The following is a 27,947-nucleotide window of genomic DNA, read 5'->3' on the forward strand; positions in this document are numbered from 1 at the left end:
AAAGTATCTTTGACTTCACTGCATTTATTTTTCAGATTTATTTAGTAGTTACTTTACAAAGATATGTGAACACAAAATGTATGAAAATGTACAACGACAGCTGAAGCAATAAGTCTACTGACAATGCATTCATTAAAAAAAAAAATGGTTCAGGAAATTGTCATGCAAAAATTCCAAACATTTTATACTTCCAGCATCTCCAATGTTAGGATTTGCTACTCTCTTTTAATTATTTTAATTTATCTTAATAACTTTGAATTTTATACATATGCCTGAATGAAAACATGCATTGTGAAGTTGTTACTTTGGGCGCTGTGTAATTGTGATGGCATTTCTTATTATGTGTTTCTACAAACCAAAGCATACATCCATTACCGAAGAAAATAATCATGTTAATACCTAATTTAAATAGATGCAGTTCAATACAAAATAAAAATAAATGTCTCTGAAAATGGAGAAAAAAAAGTGTACACACCAGCATGGTTCAAAAGGCCAACAACATTGTTAATGACACAATTTATTAGAAAATCTATCTTTTCCGCATCAAAAAAATATTACCATGTTAGTTCAGAGACCACAGCAGTAGTAACAAAAACAAATGAGATCTTTTTTTTCTGAGGAGATCATCAGCCTCTACTGGCCTGAAGTATAGAACAAAAATAATTAACATCATGGTCACATTTGTTAATGGAAACTATACCAAGACACATTGATGTAAATGGATGCTACAAGTCATATTTAACTTAAGACAAATTCCAGTTCTTCATACTTAATGAATTCATAAACCATAAACAGTACAAAAATGTCAACTATAAAAACGTGTTGTGGTTCTTTTAAGTCAGATTTGGTAATGCCTACCTAAATATTTTAGTTTCCTGTAACATGTCTTTAGTGTATTTTCATCAATCATCTTAAACTGGCACTGCTACTGAAGATTGGGTATGTTTGATGTCACAAACCATATTGCCATATTGACTAAATCAGGGTGTGACAACTATCTCATGTGACTCTTCATTTTTGGAATGCATTTATATAGATTTAAAAAAGGAACATTATGTTATTCAGTGTAAAGACCACTTAAACTTCTTTTGCGTTCACAAGGGTAAGCATTTTCTGATACATTGTCGTGCTGCACGAGTACGTACACTGTATGCATATTCTACAGTCAAAATAAACTTTTTTGATAGTGCAAAGCTAATAAAGTTTGGACCAAAAATGTAGTCTCAAAAGTTATAAATCATGATGTTTTGGTTTAACTACGTTGCCCTACGCCCGACTAACAACCTGTTCTTTTTAAGTCTTTACCACAACACTGCAACCATAGAACGCTTTTGAAAAAAAAAAAACATCAACCAAAGTAGAAAAAAAACACATTACTGAACAATTGAATGATAAAAACATCTACTGTGTGCTTTTCATTATCACTAAATAAAACTCAGCAATTTATCATGATAAACAGGCAAATGAAAACAGTTGAGAACTAGTGCAGTGCATTTATTCCTTCGTTGACGTCCACATTCACATTCTTGATTGTACCGCTGTTGTCTTCTCAATGGTGAGAAACACTACAGCAGCCTGTATCTGAGGACTTTCAGTCCTTTTTCCCGGCATTATCAATCCTCCTCTTTCTGTCTGATTTGATCATAGACATGTCATAGGGTCCTACCTCATTAGTACTGCCTCTCTATGTCTACTAAGCACAGATAGTGTTAAAAACCTCAGACGGTAATCAGTGTACAAGTAAAGGCAGATTATGTAGGATTGGAGTGACTGAGCGGCATTGCATCAGATGTGTACAACAACTGGGTGTACAGTGAGTGTGCAGGACATAACCGCTGAGCTGTTAACCTCTCATTAGCTTTAGCTTAATCTAAGATTCTCATCCAGGCAGTATGTCCTGGACTCACCTGCTCTCTCTTATAGAAAGAAGAGGTGAAGCTAATATTTTGTACACTCCGTTACACTACAGTTAACACACTCGGTCGGGATTGAAAAGGCAGTCTTCAGTCAGATGGGCTTATATAGCAGGGTGGTGACATACTTCTTCTTGTAGCGGTGTGTTGCACTCAGCACCATCACTCCATCCTGTGACAGAAGAAAAAAAACAACACTTCTGAAACAATGAAATGCATGCTTGCAGCTAAGATACATGTGTGCCAATGGGAACAATGGTATCAGTAAGGGCCACAATACTGTAAACCATAGAGATTTGTGGGAGGGCCACCCACTAATCTTGTAAAAACTAAATGTATAGAGAAACTTGGAGCAACTTGTCTGTTGTGGATGCAATGCTGCAATAGAGTCCACTGTATATATAGTGTCCTGTTTGTTCTAGAAATGTGGCTTTCTATTTTAGCTTAGTAGCTATGAAACCAACCAGTAAGCATCCCATGAGGCAGCATATGTCTATGTTTTAAAGAGCAAACCGACAGGCTGATTTGTTAATATTCAGAGCAACGTAGGACAGCTAACAGAGCTCCTGCAGGGCCAGATCTGATGTTGCCTAATTGCCAGTGCTTCTATGAAACCTCTGTAAAAAAAAAAACAGTCTCATTATTAACATAAAATTAGAAAAATGTATTGTTCATATATGCATTTCAGCATTTTATCTGCCTTTTGCAAAATTGTGTGATCAACTGCAAAGCTCTTCACACCGGATTCCCTTTTTGAGAGAAAAACTCATACTAACATTAAAAGTTAACCCTTACAGATGTATACATCCAAAAGAAGCCAACAGGGTGAAACAAATATTAATAACTGACGATGTGGCAAAACGCTAACTCACATGGAAAATACCGCAAGTGGTAAAGATGGGAATCCACGAGCAAAAGTGGGAGCTCTGCTTGTCTTCTATTTATAAATATTTGCCCCATTTGAGCCTGACACTGCTGTAAGTATTTATATCTTTTTTTCCTGTCAAAATGTGGGAAAAAGCCTATTATCTGTCCTTCAGCTCCCTTATAGCAGCGTCTTATCATTGTTGGCATTTCAGCTGTAGAAACTGCTGTGCAAGCTATGCAGAAGTTCGCTAACAGCTGGAGCAGCTCACAGTTTCTATTACAAATGCAAACACTCAATACTTTATCGATGTGTTTTAGTCAACTTGAGACCTTACCTTAATGGAAAGAGCGTAGAGGTGGTTGAGCATGACATGGTTGGGTTCTGGGAGTAATGCGGGGTCACACTGAATATGAAAAGATTTAGGAATAAAACAAAACATGTTGAACCACATTTTGTTCAGTTTTCTATGTGCAATATTCATGTTTTCCGTTTCCACGTTTCTATTGCATTCTGTGGATCTTCTGATGGTGTAATGGTTTGTGATTTGACTATTTTTTATTATACATCTTCGTAAAGATGTTAATGGTGATGTTAACATAGTTAACATATTGTATAGAATGTGACAGATTTAGGGAAATAAACTCATTCTTTCAGGAAAATCCACAATTGAAATAACTGCGTGGAATAAGCTTCATTTAACTGGCTCATAGCTACTTACAGAAATCCCAGTGTCTTTGTTGAGGATGACCTGCAGCAGGTGGGGTGGGAGTATGGGCGGAGACTTAAACTTCTCTTCCTGTTTAGGAACATAGGCATCCTGGTGATAGGGCCCGGGAGGAGAGCTGGAAAGGTCTATTAGAGGGAGCAAGTGTGGAAGAGTTGAGACAGAACCTAACATTCAAACATTTCCCACAGTTCTGTTTAGAAATCATGGCTACATCTTCATTTTTAAATTCAACTACTAATTTCTTTTACATCTAAATGAACTTGAAGATCATGGGAAACAATTCAACATAATGTTGACTAATAGTTATAGTTGACAAATTCATATTTCAATTCTTTTCTGTACAAGGCGGTCACAGAATCTAGCAGGACAGACACAGATGAGGGCTGTCAGCACTCACCTGACATGTCGGAGCATTTCTGCGAGTCCACCATCAGAGCATCAAACACCTCGAAGTCCGTTTTCTTCACCTGGATAATATTGTTGACTGTCCCGAGCTGACTGGTAACAACTGGCTGTGAATGGGATACACTGAAGTATAATCCAGCTAGACCCAATATAATTTCTAGAATAAATGTCTAATCACTGTTTACATTGAAACACATTTTAAAGGCAAATTACTGGCAAACAATATGCAATCCTGACCTTCAACTGTATCTCAAATGTCTCTCACTGCACAATTTGCCCAGTGTACAGGACACATAAATGCATGTGTAGCTGTATTTAAGATAAACAGGATAATGCTTGTTTTATTTACACAGTATAATAGATATAGTCTCCCTCAGATTACCGCTTGCCTCCAGAATTCACAATCTAGCGGTTATATACTACTGGTTACTACAACCTAATGCCATTCATAATGATTCATTATGTAATGCTGACCTCAGCTGGGTCGTGGGTCCACTGGCCATCCACATAAAATTTGTACTGATGCTCCCCTTCAGGTAGATCAACAATGGCCACAAAGGTGTTCTGACTTTGACACAGAAGACAAAAGGGAACATTTGGCACATCAGTAAGTTAACACTGCCCTTCCACCTCATTAATAACGTGGATGCCCTCTATTTAGTGAGGGCACACAATGAACAAGTCATTAAACCGGGTCTTGAAAACCATTCTTACTCCCAGGCACTCAGAGATGTACTGAAATTTGGTCAATTCACCTGTTTCTTTCAAAAAACATCCTGCTGTTTTGTGATCACTCACAACAGCTGCATTTGAGTTGTTTTAGCTTAAATGAGAAATATTTTCCCATGAGTTAACTAGTAATGAGTAAAGAATTAGAACATTTCATACACTGAAAACACACACTATTACATAGAGTTTAGGACCCTCTCTCACCTTCTAATGAGGGGAATCTTGTTGGCCCAGTTGTTGAAGGATCCAGAGAGGTAGACCTCTTTGCCATCCCCAGTCCAGCGAAAGACTGTGGGGCGGTCTAGAGTTGGCCCTTTGTCATCTGCTTCTAAGTCTTGCTGCCATTTAAGGAACTCTTCTTTCCCTAAAGGTGCCTAAAAATAAAAGATACACATCAAACAACCAGCATTAATAAACCTAACTTAATATTGGCATGGCCATGCTGGCCACAGATAAGCTTTGAGCCAACCACACAACTTACTTTCATGTCATCACTGTGAAAAATATCTGCGTCCTCAGGGCTGTCCATCAGGATTTTGGGCCCTCCTCCATCCTTGGTACCTCGGCTGTCCCTCCGCTGAGCTTTCTCCCCCTGTCCCATGGCAGCCCTCTCACTGTTGGTATTCCCCATGGCGTTGTCTTGTTATAGGCTGGTACGAGCTCACTATAAGTAAAAAGCCAACACAGAGAAAACTGTACAAGACTTGACTTTTTTTTTTTTTCCTTCATAAAGATAGGCTAACTAATCATTAATAGATAAAAGTACAGGAAACAAAAGTTGGGTTTTTACGACCTCATCACTCAAATGAAAAGCTGTGCTATACCTTGGGCACTAACGATCCTAGCTAGAATGATTTACAATGAATGACTTCACTCAAATGTGCAGAGAGCAATTTACAAGCAGCAGTGGGTCCGAGCCATGTAGAGGCACTTGGCAGGCTTATAATTTACTCCACTTTAGGGAAAGACACAACACTTTTCACTACGCCATATCATCTGACGTCTCAATTTACCAGTTGTTTGCACAATAAGGCTTTATTCACCAAACAAACTGCATGATCATGAAACAAGACCCTGGAACTGGGAACTGAGTAGTGGTGGACTAACTGGGGGACCTGCAGTTATCATCTAAGAGTCTTGCTACATTACGCTCCAAATTACCCACACATAACGTTTGTTTCAGCATGATACCATCTCTCTTTAAGGAACCGCATGTTGTATGGATACAACATGCCTGTTACTACACTTTCAAAGTGTATAACACTTTAAGTATTTGACAGTTTATCCTACCTTAATTTCACTCCAGCATAAAACTATGTAAAAACTAGAAACCTTCTTGAGATTGGCTTTCATTTTTAATTTCAAGTCAGCGATGGTGACCTAACCTTGACAAACTAACGGCTTTTACATCAATGGATTACCTATTTCAAGGATGTTCCAAGCCAATGCAAATGCAGTTGCATACCTTTGTTTAATGAAATGAAACCAACTCCCAGAGGTGACATAGAAAACTCCAGCCAGAGTTGTTTACAGCCGGAGAATGTACTTTTTAAAACCAGTATACTTGTTTCTAGAGATGTTCCGATAGTATAACCTCCGATACTGCCTAAAACGCTGGTACTGGTATCGCGAAGTACTGGAGTTTGTGCACCGATCCGATACCGCATTACAAAGTCCTAAAGAAAATTTACGTTAAAGTAGTTCATTTATGTTGTTTTTCCACTAAGAATTACTGTCAAACTGGAAAGTTCTTCAGCGTTCATTGTCTGAGTTTGTTTGTTTCACAAAGAGTTTAACCCTGAGCCAGACCGACTAGAAATCTCATCAAATCACATTCAAACAGGGATAGTAGTATAGAGTTGTTAAAACATAATCAAATGTTTGACACACTAGTATCGGCCAATACACAAGTTCAAGTATCAGAATCAGTATCGGGAAGCAAAAAATTATATCGGACCATATCTACTTGTTTCCCTACATGTTACTGACAAATTTGTTGTTGATACTTTTATTATTATTATTGGATGTCTTGGTAATAAATAAACTCAGTTTAAAGTGATACAAAAGTGGGACCGAAAAGGTGTAAGTATTCAGTGTCTGAGTCAGGGTTAATGTGTGTGCTAGTGTTCAATTGTTTAAATGCTGTAAGCTTTTCGGATGGAATACAATCAAACAAATATGATAAGTCCATGTCAGGGTCTGCTGATTAAAAAATAGTCTTTATAATAATATTTTGTACATAATTAGCCTATAAGTCAGTATTTCAGGGCTTTGCTTTTCTGCAAATATTGATGGTGGAGATGAAGTAACCTAGCTACTTTTCCACTGTATGATGATAGGAACGCCATCAATACTGTGAGTAACGTCACTGCTATTTACACCTGTAGCTAGCTTGTCATGGTGGTCTGACAATACTAGCTTGCTAGCTAGCTAGCTAGTTAGTGAGATGATAACGTCAATGTAAAAATATGCAAGATATACTAGAAAGATAGTACTATTTAATAGCACATGGGCACTGCAGTGCTTCGGACAACGTATTTTCAAGTTTAATAACGTTATTACAATACTTCAATAATAACGTTATGGTTGTCATTCATTTTACAGGCTGCACGTTAAATGCAAAATTATATTTGCATTAGCGTTAGCTACCAAAGGTAGCTAGAGACCCAAAACCACGGCTAGCATTAGTTATGTTAGCTAATCTTAAAACATTATGTTTGACAAAATAAGCTCCATTACATAAATAACTATTGTAGGAATACAGTTTACATCGCCTGTAACGACTGGACTGACGGCAGGTCATTTGGTTACAGCAACCCGAGTGGCAATAAGAGGTACCGTTTTCTTCTCACCTAAAGCTAACTTCAGTTAGCAGCTAGCTAGGCTATGTGTGTTGTGTAACGTTAGCCGGTTGGACCGCCTGTCAACTAATGGCTGCGACACATAAGTGATACCAATTCAAACAATGCATGCATTGAGTATATATGCAGACAGTTGTTTAGTCTTTTACCTAAGAAGAGTTTACCGTCGTTAGTCCGTGTTTACTCATCTCAGCTCACCCATTTCATCGGGTTGGAAAACAAAACATTTTGTCATATAAAACAAACACGCCCCCTGGTGTGCGCACGCGCAGTAGTCCAACTGTAAAAACCTGCTGTGTGGGTAGTTTATTAAAAACTTTTGAATAATTACACACAATAATATTTCCCAACATGCACTTATTATTGTATAAACTATTTAAATCCCTGGCAGTCGTGTATTATTTTATAACGATGATTATAGTTTAAAGGCTATGTAATATAATGTAATTTGATATACTCAACACTAGATGGAAGCGTGGGTCAAGTACAGTGACAATGTACAGTATGAAAAAATATGCAGTGAGTCGATTTAAGTGTGAGCCTTAATGTTGCAATGTCCTCAAAATGTTTTTTGTTTGATGTAAAAGTGATGCAATTTAAGGGATGTGGATGAAATGCAACTGTTACTTAAGTATCCATTTTAATTAATCAGGTGACCCCTAACACTTCCCAAAATATATGAGCTACAAAGAAAGACCAAAAATGCTGTCAGGAAAATGGGTCATAATGAAATAAATATATATTAAGATCTGAAGTGTTTAATGTCATGTTAGTCATTGATGATTTATTAAAGTGCCTTAAGCTAAATTTAGGCTACTGATAGAAAAGGAAAACATAACAGCTTTGTACCATCCTTGACATTTTACCGGGAGTTTGTTCAGCAGTACACCATGTGTAGTGGGTGAGTGAAACTTGCCATTCCCGAAAGAATAAAAAAGGTCTTTTAGTGGCTTTTGAACCATGGAAGTCAACCCATCAAAGTCTTGTAAGGTTAACTTCAAAATTCCAAAGCCACGTTTCCTGAAAGGTATGTGATGCCTAAAATATCAATCTCTATAGAGAAGAGGAACTCAATCTGATCCTAGGACAGTGCCAACACTCACACAGCTGTTGAGGTCACAATTGCCCAGAGCAGCTGTTGTGCCAGTATTCCTGTCAATAGATGAAGCAGACATTTTGAATTGTGGTAGCAGAAATCGCACCAATGTAATTAATAACATTAACGATGTTACAGTTCAGGTGCGTCAGTGAACCAACCAAGTGATCCAGCATGCACGGGTGACACGCCCAATGGAGTGTAGCCTCAATCAGCGTTATGAGTCACACCTGTGCTGGACCACTTTAGAATACTTCCTGATTTTCAATGTTCTCCTTTAGTGTTTTTTTTTTATGTCTTTAAAACTGCACAATGAAAGCTGAAAATTTAAGAGTAGCTGTTGAATTTTCTTTTTTCTGCCATGAGCATTTTTCTTTACAACTTTTGGGGATACAGTTTAGTACATTCTGCTACAGTATTTTCCGTATGCAGAGTCATGTTTAGCTGCAGCAGAAGCACCCTGCTTCTTTGTCCACCCACCAACATTAACCATATCACCACCATTCATCTTTTCCTAAACTTTGACACAAATTTAACAGAACTAATGATGTTCACCCCCGAATAGCACTTCCAATATCATTCAGTCGCCGGGAGGGCTGTAAATGCTGGAGGCTTTTGTCAAATAATGAGGAGCTGAATAATAATAATAAAAATAAAAATTATCCCACAGAGATCTGCAAATTGAAGAAAGGTTGGATTTCACTGGACCATTTAAAAAATTGAAGAATCTACATTTCACAAAGCCGAGTTATCTACAATGTCACAGCAGACACATCCCCACATTATGGGCATGGTCACAGTTGAATGCAGTACACAGATGTCAGTTAACACCGGGGGTTCAATTACAGAGATTACATTTTTCCCTTCACAGCCTTCATGCTTTGTAATAACCACAGAATATTGTTGTTTTCTTCTCAGATGGCTTGTTAACAGGGAGAAATAGAGTTGAGGAGAGATACGTGCCACACAACATGTTCAAGAGAGCACTTGAATATTTCATCAAATTTGTTTCTAAAAATCCAAAAGCCATGCATCCTGGAACAAGACAGCTGTAATTGGCTCATGACAGCTAAGGAGACTGCGTGGGAATCCAAGGAAGAAGTTGGGCTGGCTGGTGGATGTGGGATGTGATGTTTTCGCTTGCATGCGGAGGTGGATCTATAAATGGAACAGAGCCATGGTATGGCGTGTTGTTAGTTTTGATGTGATGATTATCGGTTGGCAATGGTAGAACTGGAAGGACTGTGGTGGGAGTGGGTAAGCCCTGATACTGGATCTTCTTATGACTTTTTCTCATCCAATGTCATTAGAGCGCCTACTTTCTGTCTCTCTATATCAACCTTCTAATATAATTTCTTATATAGATAGTTAAGGAGAATTTCTATCTTAATAACAATGACTTGAATGTCCGCTTTGATAGAATCCACAGCCAAACAGACTTCAGTCAAATCCCAAACTGGGAGAGCTCTCAAAGCCTGACCTGCTGATGAACTCTGCGATGTGACTGATGTGCTGACATTTTACTCTGGCTCCATTCCGGCACCGTTTCCTCAGAACCATGACCATACTACCCATCACACAGCAGCAGCCAGCCGCACCACAACACCTCAGAGCAGCTGATCCTGATACATTCTCTGTAGGACAAGCCAGATAACCTTTCTACTGAGCTCCTCTGGGCATGACATGACTCACAAAGTCACACTAGTTTCCTTGGCCCTCTTTTCCTTTTGTGAAGCATTGAATGAAAACGTGCTTTATTGAAGTGCTGAAATTTAAATTTAATGGAATAGGATCATCTTTCTGAGGCTTGAAGGAAAAAAAGTTGGTGTTATTCTGTGTTTTCTTATCTTTCTTTCTTTCCCCAAAAAACTATTAAGCCAATAAAACAAAACAAATGTCTCCATGCGTTCTGACTTCACTGCGTTCCTCCTGGGCTCATTGGTTCCTGAAGACATAAACCTTCCATAGCAGGTCACAAATATGTAGTTTACTTTTTCAAGGGTTAAGTAAATTTATAGAATGTGGTCACTGTAGTTTGAGCCAACGTTACTTAAACAGGAGTAAACTGGATGTTTCTCATGGACTATTTTTCGAGGCGTTTAACACTTGTTCAATGCGCTGAGTATTTACAGCAACAAAATGGTGTATGGGGGACTGATTTAAACATTTCAGTGTGCATGTTTATGGCAATGATGGAACATGTCAGCCAGTGTAGTAGCATTGATGTGTATACTGGGGATTGTACAGAGAAAAAGGCTAAATCAAACTTTGGCTACACAGACAATACTTGTTAGTAGGATTCATTAATTGGTGATTTTGAGTTTTTGATGGATGGGATTTGTTGACTCCAAGAAAACAATAGAATATTGCCAGGTTTATCATTTAACAACATTTCTTACGTTACATACTGAATACTGTACAGCAGGGATTTCAAAATGTATCCGTTTATTTTGCCTTTGCACTGCTTGCTTGAAAGCTTGATTAGTGAAATGCCCTTACATCTTGTCAAGCTTGGCGATTGTGGACTAGAAGTGGAACAACTTTGTTAAATGGATGGTTTCACAGACACCTGCATAAAACTGTGTCACACGGACCACTGAAGCTGTAAAACTCACACAGCTGCAACAGAACAGTCAACATCCTCAGGCAATACAGGTTGAAGCTAGAGTGAGGTGTCATCGTTAGAGTCGTAGAGTCATCATTAAGCCTTGACACATTGTGTGCAAAACATAAAAAATGGATTGTGCAAAAGTAGAGCAACTGGGTTTAAATGTGCACTGTTAAAATGATATTAGAAATGTCAATGGGTGGGCTGTCTTGGGAATTCAAACAGCATTTCACATTAAAGGTCCCATGGCCTGAAAATTTCACTTTATGAGGTTATTTAACATTAATATGGGTTCCCCCAGCCTGCCTTTGATCCCCCAGTGGCTAGAAATAGTGACAGGTCTAAACCTAGCACTGGGTATCCTGCTCTGCCTTTGAGAAAATGAAAGCTCAGATGGGCCGATCTGGAATTGTGCTCCTTATGAGGTCATACCCCCCCCCTCTCCCCCTCTCTCATCTTCAAAAGCTAAAGACTCAGAAATGACTCATACTAAGGAAAGCTCATTGTGGGAAAGGCTCTAGTGGCTGTAATTCTGTCCCCTACAGAATTTTGGGAAAGAGACTTCAGATACAGTATTAGGGGACCACTAAGGTCTATATAAAAAAATCCAAAGAGGACCATGTCATGGGACATTAAAAGAAAGATTAGGGAGAATGAAACCAAACAGTGCAACCTCTGCTCATCTGCAACCCACCTCCTTTCTGTATCCAAATTACACCGTTGTGTAAGTTGTCTGCTGTAGTTTTACTGGTCACCTTGCTATATTATAGTTGCATTTACATTTTCCGATGCGCTGATTTCCAACCCGCAGAGCCATTGAAAGACTGACTTTGCCGGTTTGACATGCTAGCTAACATGAAATTAGCTCGTGGTAGCAAGACTGCTCTCAGATTTTTTTAGTAGGCCATGCAGTTCTGGACTACAAATCCAAAAATGTACCTGCTTGTTCATGTACACATTCGGCCAGTTGGAACAGAATAACACAACATAATGCGCATGTTTAGCAAGCAGTAGGCCGCATCCCTACGCTTAATAATTCAAATATAATTAAAAATGATGCACATAAAATGCATGAAAGTAATCCAAGTATTCAGACTACGTCACTCAGATTTAGTGGCGTAACACAATACGTTACAAATTAAATTTTTGGGCATGTATTCTGCATTCTGTAATGGAATACGTTTCCAAAGCATCCTTCCCAACACTGGTCACCTTACAGCGCCACACTCAGGCAGCTGCTCTACCCTGTGCGTCCCCTACAGACACTAGAGGGGGGGATTTTTGCGTCGGTATACGACACTGAGAGCCACCGACTAATTGTCAGTGTTTCACGAGTTGGGGGAGAGAACGGGTTGATCCTGAAGTGCTGGTGCCATCTAACTGATTGTGTTTCTGAATGTTGATTTGACAGCCACATTCTGCTTTATGGTTAAATGATTCACAAATTTGAGGAGCTGGGGGGATAAAATTCCACCGGAATTATGCCACAAAAAAGAAAGGAATTTAAATGACTTTGTAAGACAGACAATTTTGCTGTGTTCTTGCTATTTGTTCAGCCTCATTGTGTTTTTTTAAGTTGTTACAAAAGAACAAATGAAATAAAGGCACGTTTTTATTGCTAATCACTGTTTTACATGCTGCTGTTTTCACTGCCTATAATCAAACCGGCAAGTCTGCTTTATTTCAAACCGTTTTCAATATTTGGCTCCAACATTGTAAGTGTACTAGGCCTTTGTTTGAAGAAAGAATCTTTCTCATTAGCCCAATACTTTCTGAGGCTATTTGGGTGGGACAAGCTTGGACTAATTTAGAGCTCAAGTTTCGCATTTGACCGAGCACCAAATGTAGCAATTAGCCCGGTCAAGAACGCCATCATCGAATCTGTTATGAAACAATTATATAACATCCTCATCTAAGCTATTTCACTCACACACACACACACACACACACACACACACACACACACACACACAGTTCCTTTGTGTCCTTTTATCTCTATTTTCTGTGTTTTTTCTCTCCCATTCTTGTTTGACCTTCAGTTGAACATTTAGAGAGATGCTACCGCCGGACGTTCTATTTTTTGTTTTATTGACGGATAAAAAAAGTATGACAAGCTTCAGGGCATTTATAGCTACGCTGCCTGACTACTACTAAGTCTACTTTTTAAAGCTTAAAAAGCCTTTGAAAGCTGCAAAGCTTTTCAAACCACAGTGTATATCCACCTCTCTCTCTCTCTGGCAAACCCCTTAGAGAGAAAATTACCTCTTGGTGATATGAGATGCTTTTTCATTTTAATTGTAGGCAGGTGAAAGGCCCAGTGGCTATGAAAGGCATGCTGTCCTCTTAATGTAAGCTTGAATAGACAGGTCCTGTCTGCTCTACAATTATTAGTTCTGACTGTCCCTGTGCCTACCACCATGTTGGGTTTTCAGAGAAAGCCCTTCCCTCTCTGTGAAATGTATAATCTGTGCAATCACACTCAATGAAGCAGCAGTTGTCATGCCTGTTTTCTTCTCCGGCCATTTGGAATAGTAAGCAGAAGGCAGTCACATTGAGGGAGCTGATAACTGGTTGAATGTTAAAAACGTTTAAATGCAGTGCTACTTTACTGCCACTTTAATTGACTGTTCGCTAATCCCTGCCCCCAGAGTTACGTTTGCTACAGTTTATTTTTATAGAGCTCAAAAGTGTGGTTCTGGAAGTGAAAATCTCATTAATTTTCTACATGAGGATTTTGATTAATGCCACAATATATAGAAAGAGTTATTAACCAGTAACCAGTAGAGTTGACCCTGCCGGAAATTAGATAGAATGCAGGTTTAAGGTATTCCACGTTGGCTTCACTTTTCAGACCCGGAAGCTTCGTCCATTATTTTTTACAGTCTACAATCAACTCACACAGACCCCTATGTTAAGTAACATGTTTCTGAACAGGATTAATTTTTTTTAAACTCACATGTTCAAATTATATTAAGGCTTATAGCCACACACTGTTACCATCTTCACAAAATAAGATTTTTTTTAATTTTAACCGAGTATCCTGTAGCATAAATGTCTGTTATTTCTAGCAAAACAAACTGCTTGAAAATCTTTGCCTTTTTAGCCTTTTTCAAAATGTTTAATGGTCACACCTCATCCTGTATCTGGTTGGCTTTGTTCCAGGCTTAAAACTCTCGTTGCGACAGCCTTTTCTGAAATGGTGATGGGGAAATAAATGGGGAAAATGACTTTGGAAACCAGAGGCACTCTATTCTGGATCAACAGTTCACTAACTGCCCGGATGTCCCTCGCTTTGCAAAACTCCGTTCATTTTGGAAAACACAAAATTTAGAGCTATCAAGCTACACACTTAAAATGGCAAATTTTGAAAAAATTTGGATGGTGCAACCAGGCAGGCCTGCTTGGTTCTTTCAGAGAATGATTGTAAGAGTTACAACTAATGTTTTTACGCCATTTGCTATTTAACTGGAACTGGAAGCAGCAGGGGGAACAGGCTGTGGAGGGTAGACATTGGCTTTTAGTATCATGGTTTTGGGCTCATCAAAACAATCTCACTGATGCTCGGGTTATATGGGTACCAAGGATGTCCTGGTCTGCTTTTAACACGCCCATCCAGTCTTGAGCCATGCACATCCCATGCTAGTTTGTGAAGTTTCAAGTCAAAATGCTTCATGTTGCTCCTCTAGAAAACTGACTTGGCACACGGATTTTACCTTCTTATGTTAGCTCAAGAAGTTAAGCCATTGCTGAGACTTTTTTTTTTGTAAATATTTGTAATGGCTGTGACAGGTCCTCTTGCTGATTCCCAGAAAAACCCAGAGGTAAACAAAGCCGGCTTCTCAGTCCTCATGACAGAGGTTACTGTCAACTAAAAGTAAGCCAGGTTTTATCAGCTCTAACCTCATGTTGAGTAACTCTGTGAGTTCTGTGTGAATCTTTAATTGACTTTTTAATGTTTCCAGTTGCTAGGTTTTAAAACAAGAACCCTCTTAAAGAGTCCTCAATATACATACGGCAACATAAATATACACATGATGGTATCAAGCATCATACGTTGCGTGCTGTGGCACATGGGCAGCCCACCCAGGTGCAAAACCAGTGGCAATTGCTGCTCAAAGGATGGGAACAATCAAGTGTCTTTGTTCTTCTTTTTTTGGCCTTTTGCCTCTATATTTTGACCGATTGCATATCTAGCTGTAACTTTTGCAAAAGAAGTTTCAAACCTCATTTGGACTTGAAATAAAATATTTGAAAAAGGAATTAGTTTATAAAGCTTCCCTGTGTACCTTTTCCCATGCCCAGATTGCGTAGATTTCCTACAGCAATTACTGTCAACAGGTCACCTGTGCCTCGTTAAGGCACAGGGTGGAGCCATCAATCAGTTGGTGTATTTCTAATTTAATCATAGGGATATTAAATTAAATAGGTTTTCTGTTGTTCATATGCTCGGCTGTGCAAATAATAACCTTGGTGATGTTTCTTTCTGATTCTTTCTTTCTTTTCTTAATAGTGTCATTTTGGTCAGTAGGCAATATGGGCTGAAAAATAAGGTGAGGGCCCTGTCGTCTCTTCATCTTTCTGTGTGACCAGACCCTGTCGGGTAAGGGTCGGAGGCATCATTTTCATCAGAGGGGGAATAGTGTATTATTAGTTGCTCACCTTGAAATATTTTTGGCAGTCAAATGTTTGCTATGTAATGTGAGGATAATGGTTGAATGAAAATGTATTATCTAATTCCCATGCAGTGATTAAGCCCAATTAGGTGACCCCCATGCAGTGGTTTATTCCAATAAAGGTGGAGCCAGGAGGGGTATATAGAGCCAGTAGGCATTGACTGTGGGAGAGTTGTTTGGGAGCAGCGTTCTGTGAGACTTCAGAGAAGTGAATTCAGCGTTTGCAGTTTATTTGCACTGTTTTATTTTTTGTTCTCTGTGCCATTGTGTTTAATTCAACTTGATTTTTGCTCTCACCTCCAGTTCCAGGCAGCCACATTAAATTCCCCCATTCATGTAGAATTACTACCAGTAATGCTACAAGTAGCATTTTCATCATTAAAGAAAACATTGTCATGTAATTATATTAAACAGAAACAGATTGTAGTTTCCATTTGACTACATTGCTAAGCAGCCCCTTGTAGTAAGTTCCACTTTCCCTTGAAAGCTAACAAATGAAGAAGAATACATGTTTGGGGGACAGGTGTCAAAACCTGAGAGGTAATCACAATACACACTTTTAGTATCTTAAATGTATGCAAATCATACTGTATGTAGGAAAATACTGGACTATTATTTCATGTATCCAAGTTAACAATCCATACACATTGTAATTTGCCATTAAATGTAAAGTCAATTTGATGAATATATATGTAAGTTTACACAATTTCTTTTATAATGAATTGAGAAATGATTCTTGTGAATACTGTTAGCCCTAAGGCAAATTTTTTTGTTAGCATTCACGCTTAAAAAAAGATTAAAAGACAAGATTCTTGAGAGTAAATGCCATGCATTTATTTCAGCACTTTGACATATCCCTCAGACAAGTCCAGATTCATGTCATAACCGCACTTTATTCGCTGAGAGGACCTGGCATTACATGGCATAAACACTACATGAAGTTTTACATGTTACAGTATGTTTCCAGTGCATCTATCGGCAGTATTATGTGCAGTAATTTAAATTGTTTTACAACCTGTAACGCTATACAATTCCCACCACATTTTCCATAACAATATTTTAAACAGTCCTCCTGCATATTGACAAAGGACACAATTTTTGCACCAGAGCTCCCGTTGTCTTTCGGTATTTAATTACAGTGATGATGTCACACAGTAGTACATCCACATCTCATTCCCACAGTGGAAATAATGACACTAGAACAGGAGGGCAGATGTTTCCGCATTGTCAAAGTGCAGCTCTGAGCACAACAGGTACAACATGTACTATATGGCTGTATATGCACGTCTGGGTTTAACTGGGTTCACTTTCATCAACGTTCACATCCTTTTTCACGGTTGGTACTTCAGAAACACATGGACTCTTGGATGAGACTGGGGAAAACAGAGGATACATCAGAGGATACAGGAATAAATACAGCGTTTTAATGCATAATAATAATTTATACTGGCAAGAATAGCACTTTTTCTCATATAATATGTACGCAGATAGCTTTCATTTCCGTTTGGTATACGTTCTGATAATGGCATCCGCAGGGTTAATCTCCTCCCCGAAGTCTACCCCATCGTCAAACAGTACCGTTAATGAATTTCAATTTTCATGTGCCTCTGTGTACTGTGATTAACACATTTGATGGTGAATAACGCAATCCCATTACAGTAGCATGGAATTATTACTCTGATGAGGCCCAACGGAATGAATACTTGAAAGAGTAACAGCATGTCACACTAATGTACCCGCATGGAGAGGTGTGTTATGCAGCTGAAGGGTGGTGGAGTGTGTGGTGTTTGTCATTTTGTAGAGTGTGAGCATCCTAGGAGCTTGTCTGATTGCTATACTAGTAAGTTAGTTGTCTTCCTTTGTGCTATCTTTCACATTTGTTGGAAGTTGTCAAGTTTTTAGGAGTCGGGACCTGTGACAGCTGTTGTCACTTGCGTCATTGGTGTGTCAATCACTGTGTGTGTGTGTGTGTGTGTTGTCAAGTGTTGTGGGATTGAGGTGATGCAGAGAAGGAGAGATTCTGTCAATAGCTTGATCTGCTGTCTCTCAGTAGTGCTTCATCCAGTTTGCTAAGTTGCCTTCCGCATGTCATCGTGTCACCACGTCTTTCTTCCTTCGCTCATCTGTTGACCATATGGTATACACCCTCTCTCTCCCCCTCTCTGTCTGCTGGGGTGCCGTTGGGAATCCTGGACTATAGAGGCAGACGGATGTGCATGGCAGAACTATTGGCCCGCGCAGCCAAAATGTAGATGGCACTCTCCTTTAAAAAGTCTGCCCAGGTCACTGGCCTGTTGAATAAAGAGAGGTTTTTGTATTTAATAGTAAAACAAAACTGTTTTCAATCATTTATTTTCAACGAACAACTAAAATGAGTGGTCTGGGTAGGCTTAAGCCACCAACACAAGATCTGCAGGCCGAACCGTGAGGTAGCAGAGCAAAGAGGCAAAGCGCAGCGCAGAAACGTTCTGGAATTGATTGGGCCGCAACGAGTTCAAAGTTGAAATAATTTCAGCTTTCAAATCCATGGGTGGCGCTGTGCCTGATAGCGCGGCGCTGCTCTGCCCCAGTAGGAAGATAATGGAACGGCCAGCGCAGAGCAGTTTTACTTTGGCTTTGGGGTCAGGAATCATGAGCCACTAAACACAAGAAATAACAAGCCAACAGTGAAAAGGCTTTGGTTTGTTTGACTATAGTTTCTATATTTTTCTTAATGTCAACAAAAAGACAAAACCAACAATCTACTAACAAGTACGCCTCTGTAGCCAAATCCTGATGTATCTCATTTTTGTGAGACACAAAGCTCCATTTTTGTTCCAAAATTTATTACACATCAATGAGCTACTGTTGCACTATGTGACCTGTCCCTTCATTACAATGAACCTGGCACTGTAGTTTATTTTGAGTCAGCCCAAAGTACTCCCTATAGTGCACCAAATGTGTATTTTTCAAAGGGTAGAAATATTCCCCGACAAATGCATTGTTCACTCGTGTTAGAGTATTTGCTGAAACCCTGGTGCCCAGCTGTTTTCACAATGTCTTCTTGACACAATGTACAAACTTCCTTGTTCTTCCTCGTTCATCGGTGAATGCTAAGAATGGCCACAACCCCCACACTGTTGGACTTGAGAAATTAATAATTAATGAATTATTCAAGATTGAAGTAAACGTGACCCAATTTTAAACATGTATCAGTTCTGTCTTCATAGGAACAAATGGTCCCTTCAACATGGTTGAGTTAGAAAATACAAGGTGGACTAACAGATTATCTGAAAACATCGAATTACACAGCTTTTCTTTTTTGACCGCCAAGAAAAATGTCATTCTGATCTTTATCTTTGTTGTTTTTGGCAAGTGACGCTGTTACCTAGCTTAAAATACACCACTATACCATAAGTTATAATGCAGAGCCAGCCGCTCATTGTTGCAAACTAAAACCCCAACAAGGAGTCTTGAATCAGCCTGAAGGGGCTCAATTCACAAAAATTAACAGCTTGCTGTACATTATTCCGCTTTAACACGGCTTATTTCACAACTACTCATACAGAGGTCACCTATCCCAGTCAGGACGGTTAACTTCACCAGCGATGAGCTACGCAAGCTAGGTCGCCCTTGTGAGTGAGCTAAAAACGGAGCTAACTAATGCTCTGCTTTCAAGGTTGCCATTAGCGCTGTTAGCCATCTCCGTTTTGTCCACTCTCTCCCTTTGTGATCCTCTGATTAGCACTATGAGCTTGATAAGCACAAATATTGATTCAAAAATGGTCCACCAGAGTCCGTGATCCGAATTCCTTCCATGGCAATAGCCATTACACAGAAATTACAGACTGCAGAAGGCCGGGATTGACCAATTAGAATTGAGTATTCAGCCAAGCTGCGTAATAAAATTTAGTACCCATGCAGTAAAAAATGATTTGGTAACTTCATTTGAATAGGCATCTGGCCTCTGCTCTGCTGGCATTTGCCTCATGCTGCTCTGGAAATGGTATTTATGAAACAAAACTATTTTGTCATACCTTTTGTCTGCATGTTCTGCTAATTAGTATGAAACTGAATATGACTCTCTTGTGTAGTTCTCTTTTTAATTGTGGCTCCCTGTAGTCACTTCCTCAGTGCTGGTGCATGAGCTGCAATTATTGCAAAATGTTCTAATGTGGCATGAAGAAAAGTCTCAAAAGACGTGCAATGCCAAATAGGATTTGTCTCCATTACCTGAGGACAGTTAGAAAGTGAGTTTCAGGTTATTTGAAGGGGCAACAAAGCCTGAACCAGTCCATGCTGCGGTCTTCTCTTTTGTTTCACTCAATATGAATCCTACCTTGACTGCCCTGTGAAGGAGCGCATGGCTGCCGTCAGGGTAGCAATCCGCTACCAATTTTAGCCCTCGAAGACTGACCTGGAATGACGCCTGTTAATACGTTTATTTAGTGAGTTCATACTTTATGTTATTGATCACAAGATTAATATCACCTGTTAACTTACTCATTCCTCATTGTCAATGTGAATTGTACGCATAATGTGTAAATGTCTAGTATAATAGATGCGTTTTGGCTGTACGTAGCCTTTTGAACTGCCTATTCACTTCAGCCGCCCCTGCTGTGTGATATTGGTATGATCCAATTTTAGGGACGTTCTTCAGGTCCATATAGGTAGGCATTTGAATTTGTTCTGTAGGAGAGCATGAGGAAAACTGAGGTAGTAGGACGTACTGTAAGTCTGTCGGATACCCTCAGAATTGACTTGCCTTTAGGTCATTAGGAAACAGGGTATGTTTTTGATATTGTGATCTTTATGACTCTCACATCAATTACTTTTATTTTGTGAAACTGTTTTGATTTAGCTTTCCCTAAATCCATATTATTTTTTGTAACACTATTTTGCCTCATCGGCCTTGTTGTTAACAATACACATCCCTTCTTAGCAACTTTATCTCGGGCTCACGACTACTTGCTATATCTACCCACAATTAGCCCACAAAATGATGCCTGTCTTTGAACAGCAGGGACCACTTCTGGGACAGCCACACGTAGACTGGTCTAGTGGGAAAAGGCGTATTCTGCTAGGGTTAACAAGTTTATGTTAATGTCACTGCTTAATGGAGTTTTAAGGCCATTAAAGCCTGTTAGAAGCTAGAGCCTGTGAGAGGAGAACTTCAACAGATTGATATATAATGCAAGGCTGTAAGGAGTGCCTCACACACATTCACTTACAATATGAGAGGACAAACCTGCTGTCTTCAGTCTTGCTCCTTTCACTGCCAGAGCTGGCTGGGCTGCTCTCGCATATGGGACCAACGTGACTTATACTGTACCAAAGGAGAGAAAAGTAGGAGTTAGATATAAGAATACATCAACGCTCAATTGAAAGGAGTCAACACATTTCCTTGTGCTGTAGAAAGAGAGGAACAAGGGAATTTATAAGAAAGAAAACTGCACCCTAACTTGATTCATCTTAACTTTTTGAACAAAGGAGAATCCATGATGATATTCCTGGGATACAAGGACATTTTCGGATCCACAGCTGTAATTTCTGCATGCAAAAAAAACTCATTGGGTTGCAATATTGGGTAACACACAGCTCGTCAGTATGTCCATGTATTTAGACACATCTGAGGTCATAGGAAGAGGCAGAAGCTAATTATTGTGAACCAGTGTATTACATTGTAATGCTTTTAAAGGATTCAAGTTGCAAGGATCAAGCTATATTCACCAGATGGCATAAAAATCAACAAAACTTAGTCTTTTCTGGACTGTGCTATTATAAGCTGCTCCAACAGTAAACTTCAACGTGGTAACATTTAGAAAGTCCCAATCTCTAGTGCATGGTGCACTTCTTCAGAATACAATGCAAGGTATCCCAGTTATTCCTGGCAAGGTTAAATGAAATTAGCTACTCCCACCACTATACTTCATTTTCAGAGAGATGTGACAGAAGAGGTTCAAATTATTCTTCTGACCAGTTTCTGTTGTAACAATGTTTTCAGCTATACTCTGGCACTGCAGAAATGTCCACAAAGCTTAAGAGCGCAAAACACAAATCAGCAAAAGGATTCGTTTGTAGGCCTAAAAGTAGCATGAGATGACATCACTATCGTCAGCCTTAAATAAACTAAGAATTGTTTTTTTTCTTCATGAATTAATGGTAAGCTTTGGTCAACAAAACTACTTTTAGGTTTCAGGAAAATATTGTGTTTTGGGTTAAAATATGTTCCTTATGTAACTCACGTACATGTTAAGTGTTATGTAGCCTACATAATGGATCTAAAATAATTCAACATTGATAGCGGTCCCATTGGTGAAAGTCCTGTTTGTTTTTACATATCCTTCACCCCATCCTCTCCTACGCTCACGTAGTCACTTTTTATAACTATCCTCCCTACGCGGACTTTGTTGCTCTTTGTAGTACGTCATCTCACAGCGGTGAGGTTATGGATCTGATTCGCAGGCTTCCCTTAACTACCTTGAGCTAACGTACATACCAGAGGCCGTTCACTTGGAGACCTATAGGGTGCCTTGTGCATCGGTATCAAACGCTTAGGGCCATGATCCACGCTGCCGTATTTGACGAGTTGGGAGTGAGAACGGGTTGATAATTGATCGATATAGTATTTAAAATGTGAGAAAAGCCCATTACAGTTTGTCAGAGGTCATGACGTAACATCTACAAAAACGACTTGTTTTGTCCACCAACATTCTTTACAGACTTTACTGTCCAAAATCAGTGTGTAATTAAAAAAAAATTTTAAGGACAACCTACTAGCTAATCTGTAAAATGTATTCATACTGTATATAAATTATAGAGCAAAATCATGTTACTTCACAGTTCACTAGAAACCAATATGACTGTCTCCAGACTTCCATGAGTCATGAGTTTTTGATCTTTCAGAGTCAGACAGAATCTCCTGATGTACCTTCTGACTGATGGCTCACTGGAAAAACTCTTTTTCACTCTCACACTGTAGATTGTGAAGGTCTATAATCCAGCGATCAAAGGTTTTATTTGCTTTTCATTGAGCATGCGGATGAGGATGCATTTCAGTGTAATGTGTGGACCTGATGTGCACACTCACACCCCTTTTGTCCACAATGCTCTCTTACATTGAAACATGACACTTAAAAAGTAAAGCTCCCCTAAAGAGAACTTGAGGTTTTTTATTTGATCCCTATAATTAGAGGCCAGCCTGAAACTTCTCCATGCAAGACCTAATCATATGAAGGGCTCACATTCAAGGATGCATGTGTCTCTGATTGCTGTATGCTTGAAAAGAGTTCCAGTTTGCAGTTAAGAAGCTGCTCTCTCTTGCTCTCTTTCTCTCTTTTTTTAAGGGCGAGGGTGAAATTACGAATGAAATCTAAATCAAGGGGTTGTCTAAGAATACTTGCAGAGGGCTTAAGGGTTTTGTGAGGAAAGTGAGGCAAGCCATGCAGTGCTGAGTCACACTCACCCACAATACAAAGGAGAGCAGAGTCCCATGAGTCTGTGGGGAATGGCGCATGTTGTATAGGTGAGAGCGATAAAATGTACAGCATAGGAGAATTGACAGCAACAACTTTATAAGCAGTAACAAGCACATGCACACTTACAAATACAGTGAAAAGTACATTTATTCCAGTAAAAATCTCATTCACTTTACAAATGCATTAGTGCAAATGTGTTAGTATTAACATATCACTCTCAAAGGAGTCATTATGCTTAATCAGTATACTACTTATGTACTGTGAATCTGAATAATTTTAAACCACTGACACACACACACACACACAGTGAGTACAAACAATAACTTAATCAGAGCCAATCAGAGGCTAAACTGATAAAGGTGTATGGATATATACTGTATACATTTTTATAATTTCCCATAATAATGATTTTATTTTTATTTTCTTTATTCCATTTGCCATACTTAATAATAACCAGCAATTAGAGACTACAGGGCATGGACACCATAAAGACAGCAGCTGTACAATGCAACCCAGTACAATAATCATCCAATAAAGACAGCTTTTCTGAAGATAACAATCTTCAATTTTTGTCAAGACTTTTTCAGAGCGGCAATTCATCTCTCTGGTCATGTTCCCGGCTGTGCTTTGTAGTGAAGTAACACCGGATTGCATCATATTGTGAAAGGTATCTAATACTGTGTCTCTCCTTTGATCTAGTAGGAACAAAACACTTTGCAAAGGTTGTGTCTGTTGCAGGGTTGTTGTACTGGATTTTCTCTATAATTTACATAGGTTTCAGTTATTGTGTGCAGACCCTATAGACATTTGAGATCCGAGCCAAAAAAAGCGCAAACAGCTATATGCATTGAGTCTCCTTCAAGACTTCTCAAAAGAACACAGTTCAAGTAAGTTTCAAGCAAAAGCCACCAGCTTCATAATACTAATACATAACAATTTAATAATAGCAGGAATTTAATCATACTCAGCATCAAAGCGGCGGGTAACTAAGTGCCTGATAAAGACATGAGTGGCAGCACAGAATACATTATTGAATGAAACATTATATGAGAAAAGGAACTGGCTGTATTAACTTTTCAATTTTTTACTTTTCACATAGACATGATTTATTTGTTTGATTTTGCTCATCACAAGTCCATTTGCAATTTCTCTCAATGTTGTGCTTCTGTGAGCATTCAATGCATTCTGCACTGGAGATGTGCCAATAGAAAAGCAATGCCTTCAGTTCTTCAGTAAACTGTCTCAGCAGAAAGCCCCTCTGCAGAAGGACAGCGAAGAGCGAGACAGAGGTAAACAATAAGTCCAGTTTGTGCTGCATTACCGCAGGGAAATTGTAGTCAAAGCAGCTACCTGACTGTTTGTAGCTGTGGGTTTTGCTTTGGCACATTGACCAGAGGACATGCTCTTATCTATGCCACCAGTGTGAAAGCTGAAGGAGGAAAGGGTTGTTGAACTTTAAGTTCATGTCATCTCTATTCTATACTGAAAGTATAATGTCATGTCTATTCTATACTGAAAGTGTAATGTCATGTCTATTCTATACTGAAAGTGTAATGTCATGTCTATTCTATACTGAAAGTGTAATGTCATGTCTATTCTATACTGAAAGTGTAATGTCATGTCTATTCTATACTGAAAGTGTAATGTCATGCCTATTCTATACTGAAAGTGTAATGTGGGACACTTTTGGAATATACATTTTTTGTCTAGATTCATAAATTTAGTTCTTTCAACATCTCTAAAGAAAAGTGTGATGATATGCAAATTATTTAATCAACTTATGGTACCATGGTACAAGAATACCAGTAATAACTATTTTAAAGTTCACAGCCTCTTCCACGGCTGAAGCAAATGAGCCCTGCAACCTCGCAGATTTTCTTGATTGTCATGACATTTCAAAAGCAACTGGTTGCCTTGAAAGACGCACATTACCCTCGTCATCGGAGGTCAGATTAATTGGGAGAAAAACACTTATTTGATTAGCTTCAGGTTGGGATTCAAGGCCTTTCTTCTTAAAGATAATTTGTCCGTGTAGAGTGGCCATGTATTCTGAAGATATTAATATTCCATTTAAGCATTATGTTAAGGTAAGAGTAACTACACAAACTAATTGGGGAACATAACATTGAAAAACAAAGAGCACAAACTTATTACAAAGCTCTATGAAGCGGAACTGCAGTGATAATTCTCTTTCTCACTGAGATTGATACCAGGAATGAATGTAAATGATGCAGACGCATGCAAAAATGTAATGCAAACGTAGCTCTACTGTAAGATGTTTTTGTTGGGTGGTATTATCAAAGACTAAAGAAACACACCAAGCTAAGTAAAAAAAAATTCTCAGACCAGAAGGAATGCTAATGTGTTTCAAGTCAACATGTCACAAGAGTCACAGGACACAGTTTTAACGCAATCTTGGTTAGTTTGATTCTTAGTTATGAGGTTAAAAAAATTTGAATTTTTAGTATTTAATTATAAGTTCTAAGTTCAATTTGTTTATGATTTGGGTGGAACTGACACTAAAGTGTTCCGTTCAACATCAACATAATTGATGTTGAAAACAGAAGATTGTCTTGACTGATTTATCATTTGATATTTTGGGCAAGTAAAGATGTGTGTCATCTGCAAAGCATTAAAAATTGACATATTGTGGTTACGTGAAGACTATGTCCACCAGTGGAAGACTATTTAATGACAAAAGAACACAGCTTGTTATCTTGCTTACAGTCTTCCTACTGACTGTCTCTACTCTATAAGCAGCCAAACCCTTGTTCCCTCTGCCAGCTGCAGTTTGCATACAGATGAGATCCTTACATCCCAAACTCCCACTATACTTGAACATTGATGTGGGTCTTTGATCTTTGTCTAGACTTGAAATACTGTTGTGTTCTAAAAGTATTCAAAGAAATGTTCTAGCTTTAAATATGACATTGTACTATATGTACTTTGCTTTACTGACCCTCTACTGGTACACTCACCTCACATTGCAAGATTGTGAGTCTTTGTTGAGCTTGTGGAACCAAGACTGCTGGGCCTGGCGGCATTCTGCTTTTGTGATCATGCCGTCTTTATCCAGGTCCAGACCCAGGAACACCGCCCGTGCGTTATTTCTCTCCTTGGCAGTCAGCAGACGCACCAGTGAGTTCTAAAAAAAAAATGAAATCCAAAGAGATTAGTTGGGTTGAATCTATTAATTCCCTTCATCTTTTATGCCTGTGATTGTTGTAATTTAGGGGCCTGGAAAAGGTATTTTATGGCTGATGGTATTTTGGCCTTAGTCACTCTCAATCACATTAGCAATTTCTGACGTAATCCGCTAGCACTGCTTTACCCTGTGTTACCCCACCATCACACAGTCAGCAAATTGCAAATTTAATCTCACAAGCTAAAAAAACAAAGCACAATACTTAAACTGTTGTAATAATAAAAATGAGTCATTCAGACAGGTGTATTTAAGCCACCAGTTCTGTAGCATTTCCCCCCGATCCTTATTATCAAAACTAACTTCAACATAAAGCAGTCTCTGACCCGTGTTCCTGCATTCTCTTCAAGGCTGATAAGAATTTAGACTGACTGGAGGAAAGTATGCCTTTGCCAGACGCTCGCACACTATGCTTGAAGATTATGATTGCTGATCTCTGCCCCAGTAAATGAAAGAAACACCATTACTTTGGCTATGACTGACTGCAAGACAAGTCTTTTTTTCAAAGAGTGAGACAAGGATAACCTTCCGATCATTCTATTTGCTCCATATCATAAAGTGAATAAAAGAATATAAAGACAGTTAGCTTGCGTTATGCCATGGAAAATTCCGGACTGGATTTGGTTGGAAGTTGTGAATTATTAGGGTGAAGGAGAGAGGACCAGAGATAAAATGCAAAGTCATCTTTGCCGGAAAGATGATTTTAATAAAAATTTATGTAGCGGGATGGAGCGCCGTTCTCCCTAAATATTATAATTACAGTGTGCAAACACTAGACACTACACGGCATACATTTCCCATAATGCAATGCTGTAGTAAGAACGTTTAAAACAGAAAACTGCCCAATGACCAAGGCAGCTCTGTAACATCAACAATGCTTTAACACATTTTAGATTTTGTCACCTGACTTGTTGCTTACCCTTTCCAGTAATTTGAACCTTATCCAGTGATGTCATTAGCAGTGGTTACCATGGTAAAGCATCTCCAACCAACAATGCTCTCAGAAGTGACTTGGTAGTCACAGCTCGGGGCGTCCGATAAGAGACATACCAAAGTTTATTCCCACTAACGTATGTTGAACAATAGTACACCTATTGAGTATGTAGTGCATAGAATGCATAGTGTAGTATCGGACACAACTCTGGCTCAGTCTTGTGAACTTCTCCCTGTGTAGCTTGATGTTGCGTAGCAACACAGAACGCAATATATTAACGATTCAATAACTGTATTTCATGGTGTTTAAAACGAAAAAAGCAATTAAAATGAGTTGCAAGAAAGATTTTTAATTTGATTACACCTGGTATTTTGTTAGTAAAGGGTGTAAGCAGAATTATGCCCTCCAAGTTTGTTCTACGTTTATAATGTGTGATGTGAGGAGGATATTTTTTAGGGCGCAATTGGATAACCT

At 38.9% G+C, this 27,947-nt stretch overlaps 2 protein-coding genes across 5 annotated transcripts in view; both read right to left on the reverse strand.

The window, feature by feature from the left end:
- Positions 1–483: 483 nt before the first annotated feature.
- On the reverse strand, positions 484–7,772 carry prkab1a (protein kinase, AMP-activated, beta 1 non-catalytic subunit, a). 2 transcript variants are annotated; one of them, XM_034896633.1, is made up of 8 exons: positions 7,653–7,772; positions 5,124–5,306; positions 4,847–5,016; positions 4,388–4,481; positions 3,906–4,020; positions 3,500–3,633; positions 3,116–3,184; positions 484–2,085 (listed from the first exon to the last, which is right to left on the reverse strand). In XM_034896633.1, exons 2-8 carry the CDS (start codon positions 5,271–5,273, stop codon positions 2,008–2,010), a joined length of 810 nt encoding a protein of 269 aa, XP_034752524.1. In that variant the 5' UTR covers positions 5,274–5,306; positions 7,653–7,772; the 3' UTR covers positions 484–2,007. The 2 variants fall into 2 exon arrangements, with proteins under 2 accessions (XP_034752524.1, XP_034752525.1); XM_034896634.1 differs by having other exon boundaries at positions 7,668–7,736.
- An 8,922-nt stretch (positions 7,773–16,694) lies between these two features.
- The window catches only part of phf24 (PHD finger protein 24), a 44,478-nt gene continuing 33,225 nt past the window's right edge, over positions 16,695–27,947 (reverse strand). For 2 of the 3 annotated variants that reach the window (XM_034896481.1, XM_034896480.1), the window contains 4 exons: positions 26,316–26,482; positions 23,325–23,357; positions 21,108–21,185; positions 16,695–18,171 (listed from right to left, as the gene is read on the reverse strand). In XM_034896481.1, coding sequence (XP_034752372.1) covers positions 18,075–18,171; positions 21,108–21,185; positions 23,325–23,357; positions 26,316–26,482 — 375 coding nt within the window. In that variant the 3' untranslated portion in view covers positions 16,695–18,074. The remainder of the gene's footprint in view (positions 18,172–21,107; positions 21,186–23,324; positions 23,358–26,315; positions 26,483–27,947) is intronic. The other variant, XM_034896482.1, reaches the window with a different exon arrangement.

Source organism: Etheostoma cragini, chromosome 16, assembly GCF_013103735.1.
Source record: "Etheostoma cragini isolate CJK2018 chromosome 16, CSU_Ecrag_1.0, whole genome shotgun sequence".
Classification (NCBI taxonomy): domain Eukaryota; kingdom Metazoa; phylum Chordata; class Actinopteri; order Perciformes; family Percidae; genus Etheostoma; species Etheostoma cragini.

Excerpts from the sequence above, each read along its gene's own strand:
- prkab1a (XM_034896633.1), bottom strand. The coding sequence starts at position 5,273 with ATGGGGAATACCAACAGTGAGAGGGCTGCCATGGGACAGGGGGAGAAA. Across the intron at positions 4,021-4,387 it reads GGACCCACGACCCAGCTGAG|CCAGTTGTTACCAGTCAGCT; the intron begins GTCAGCATTACA and ends TCCCATTCACAG. Across the intron at positions 3,185-3,499 it reads ACAAAGACACTGGGATTTCT|TGTGACCCCGCATTACTCCC; the intron begins GTAAGTAGCTAT and ends TTTCATATTCAG.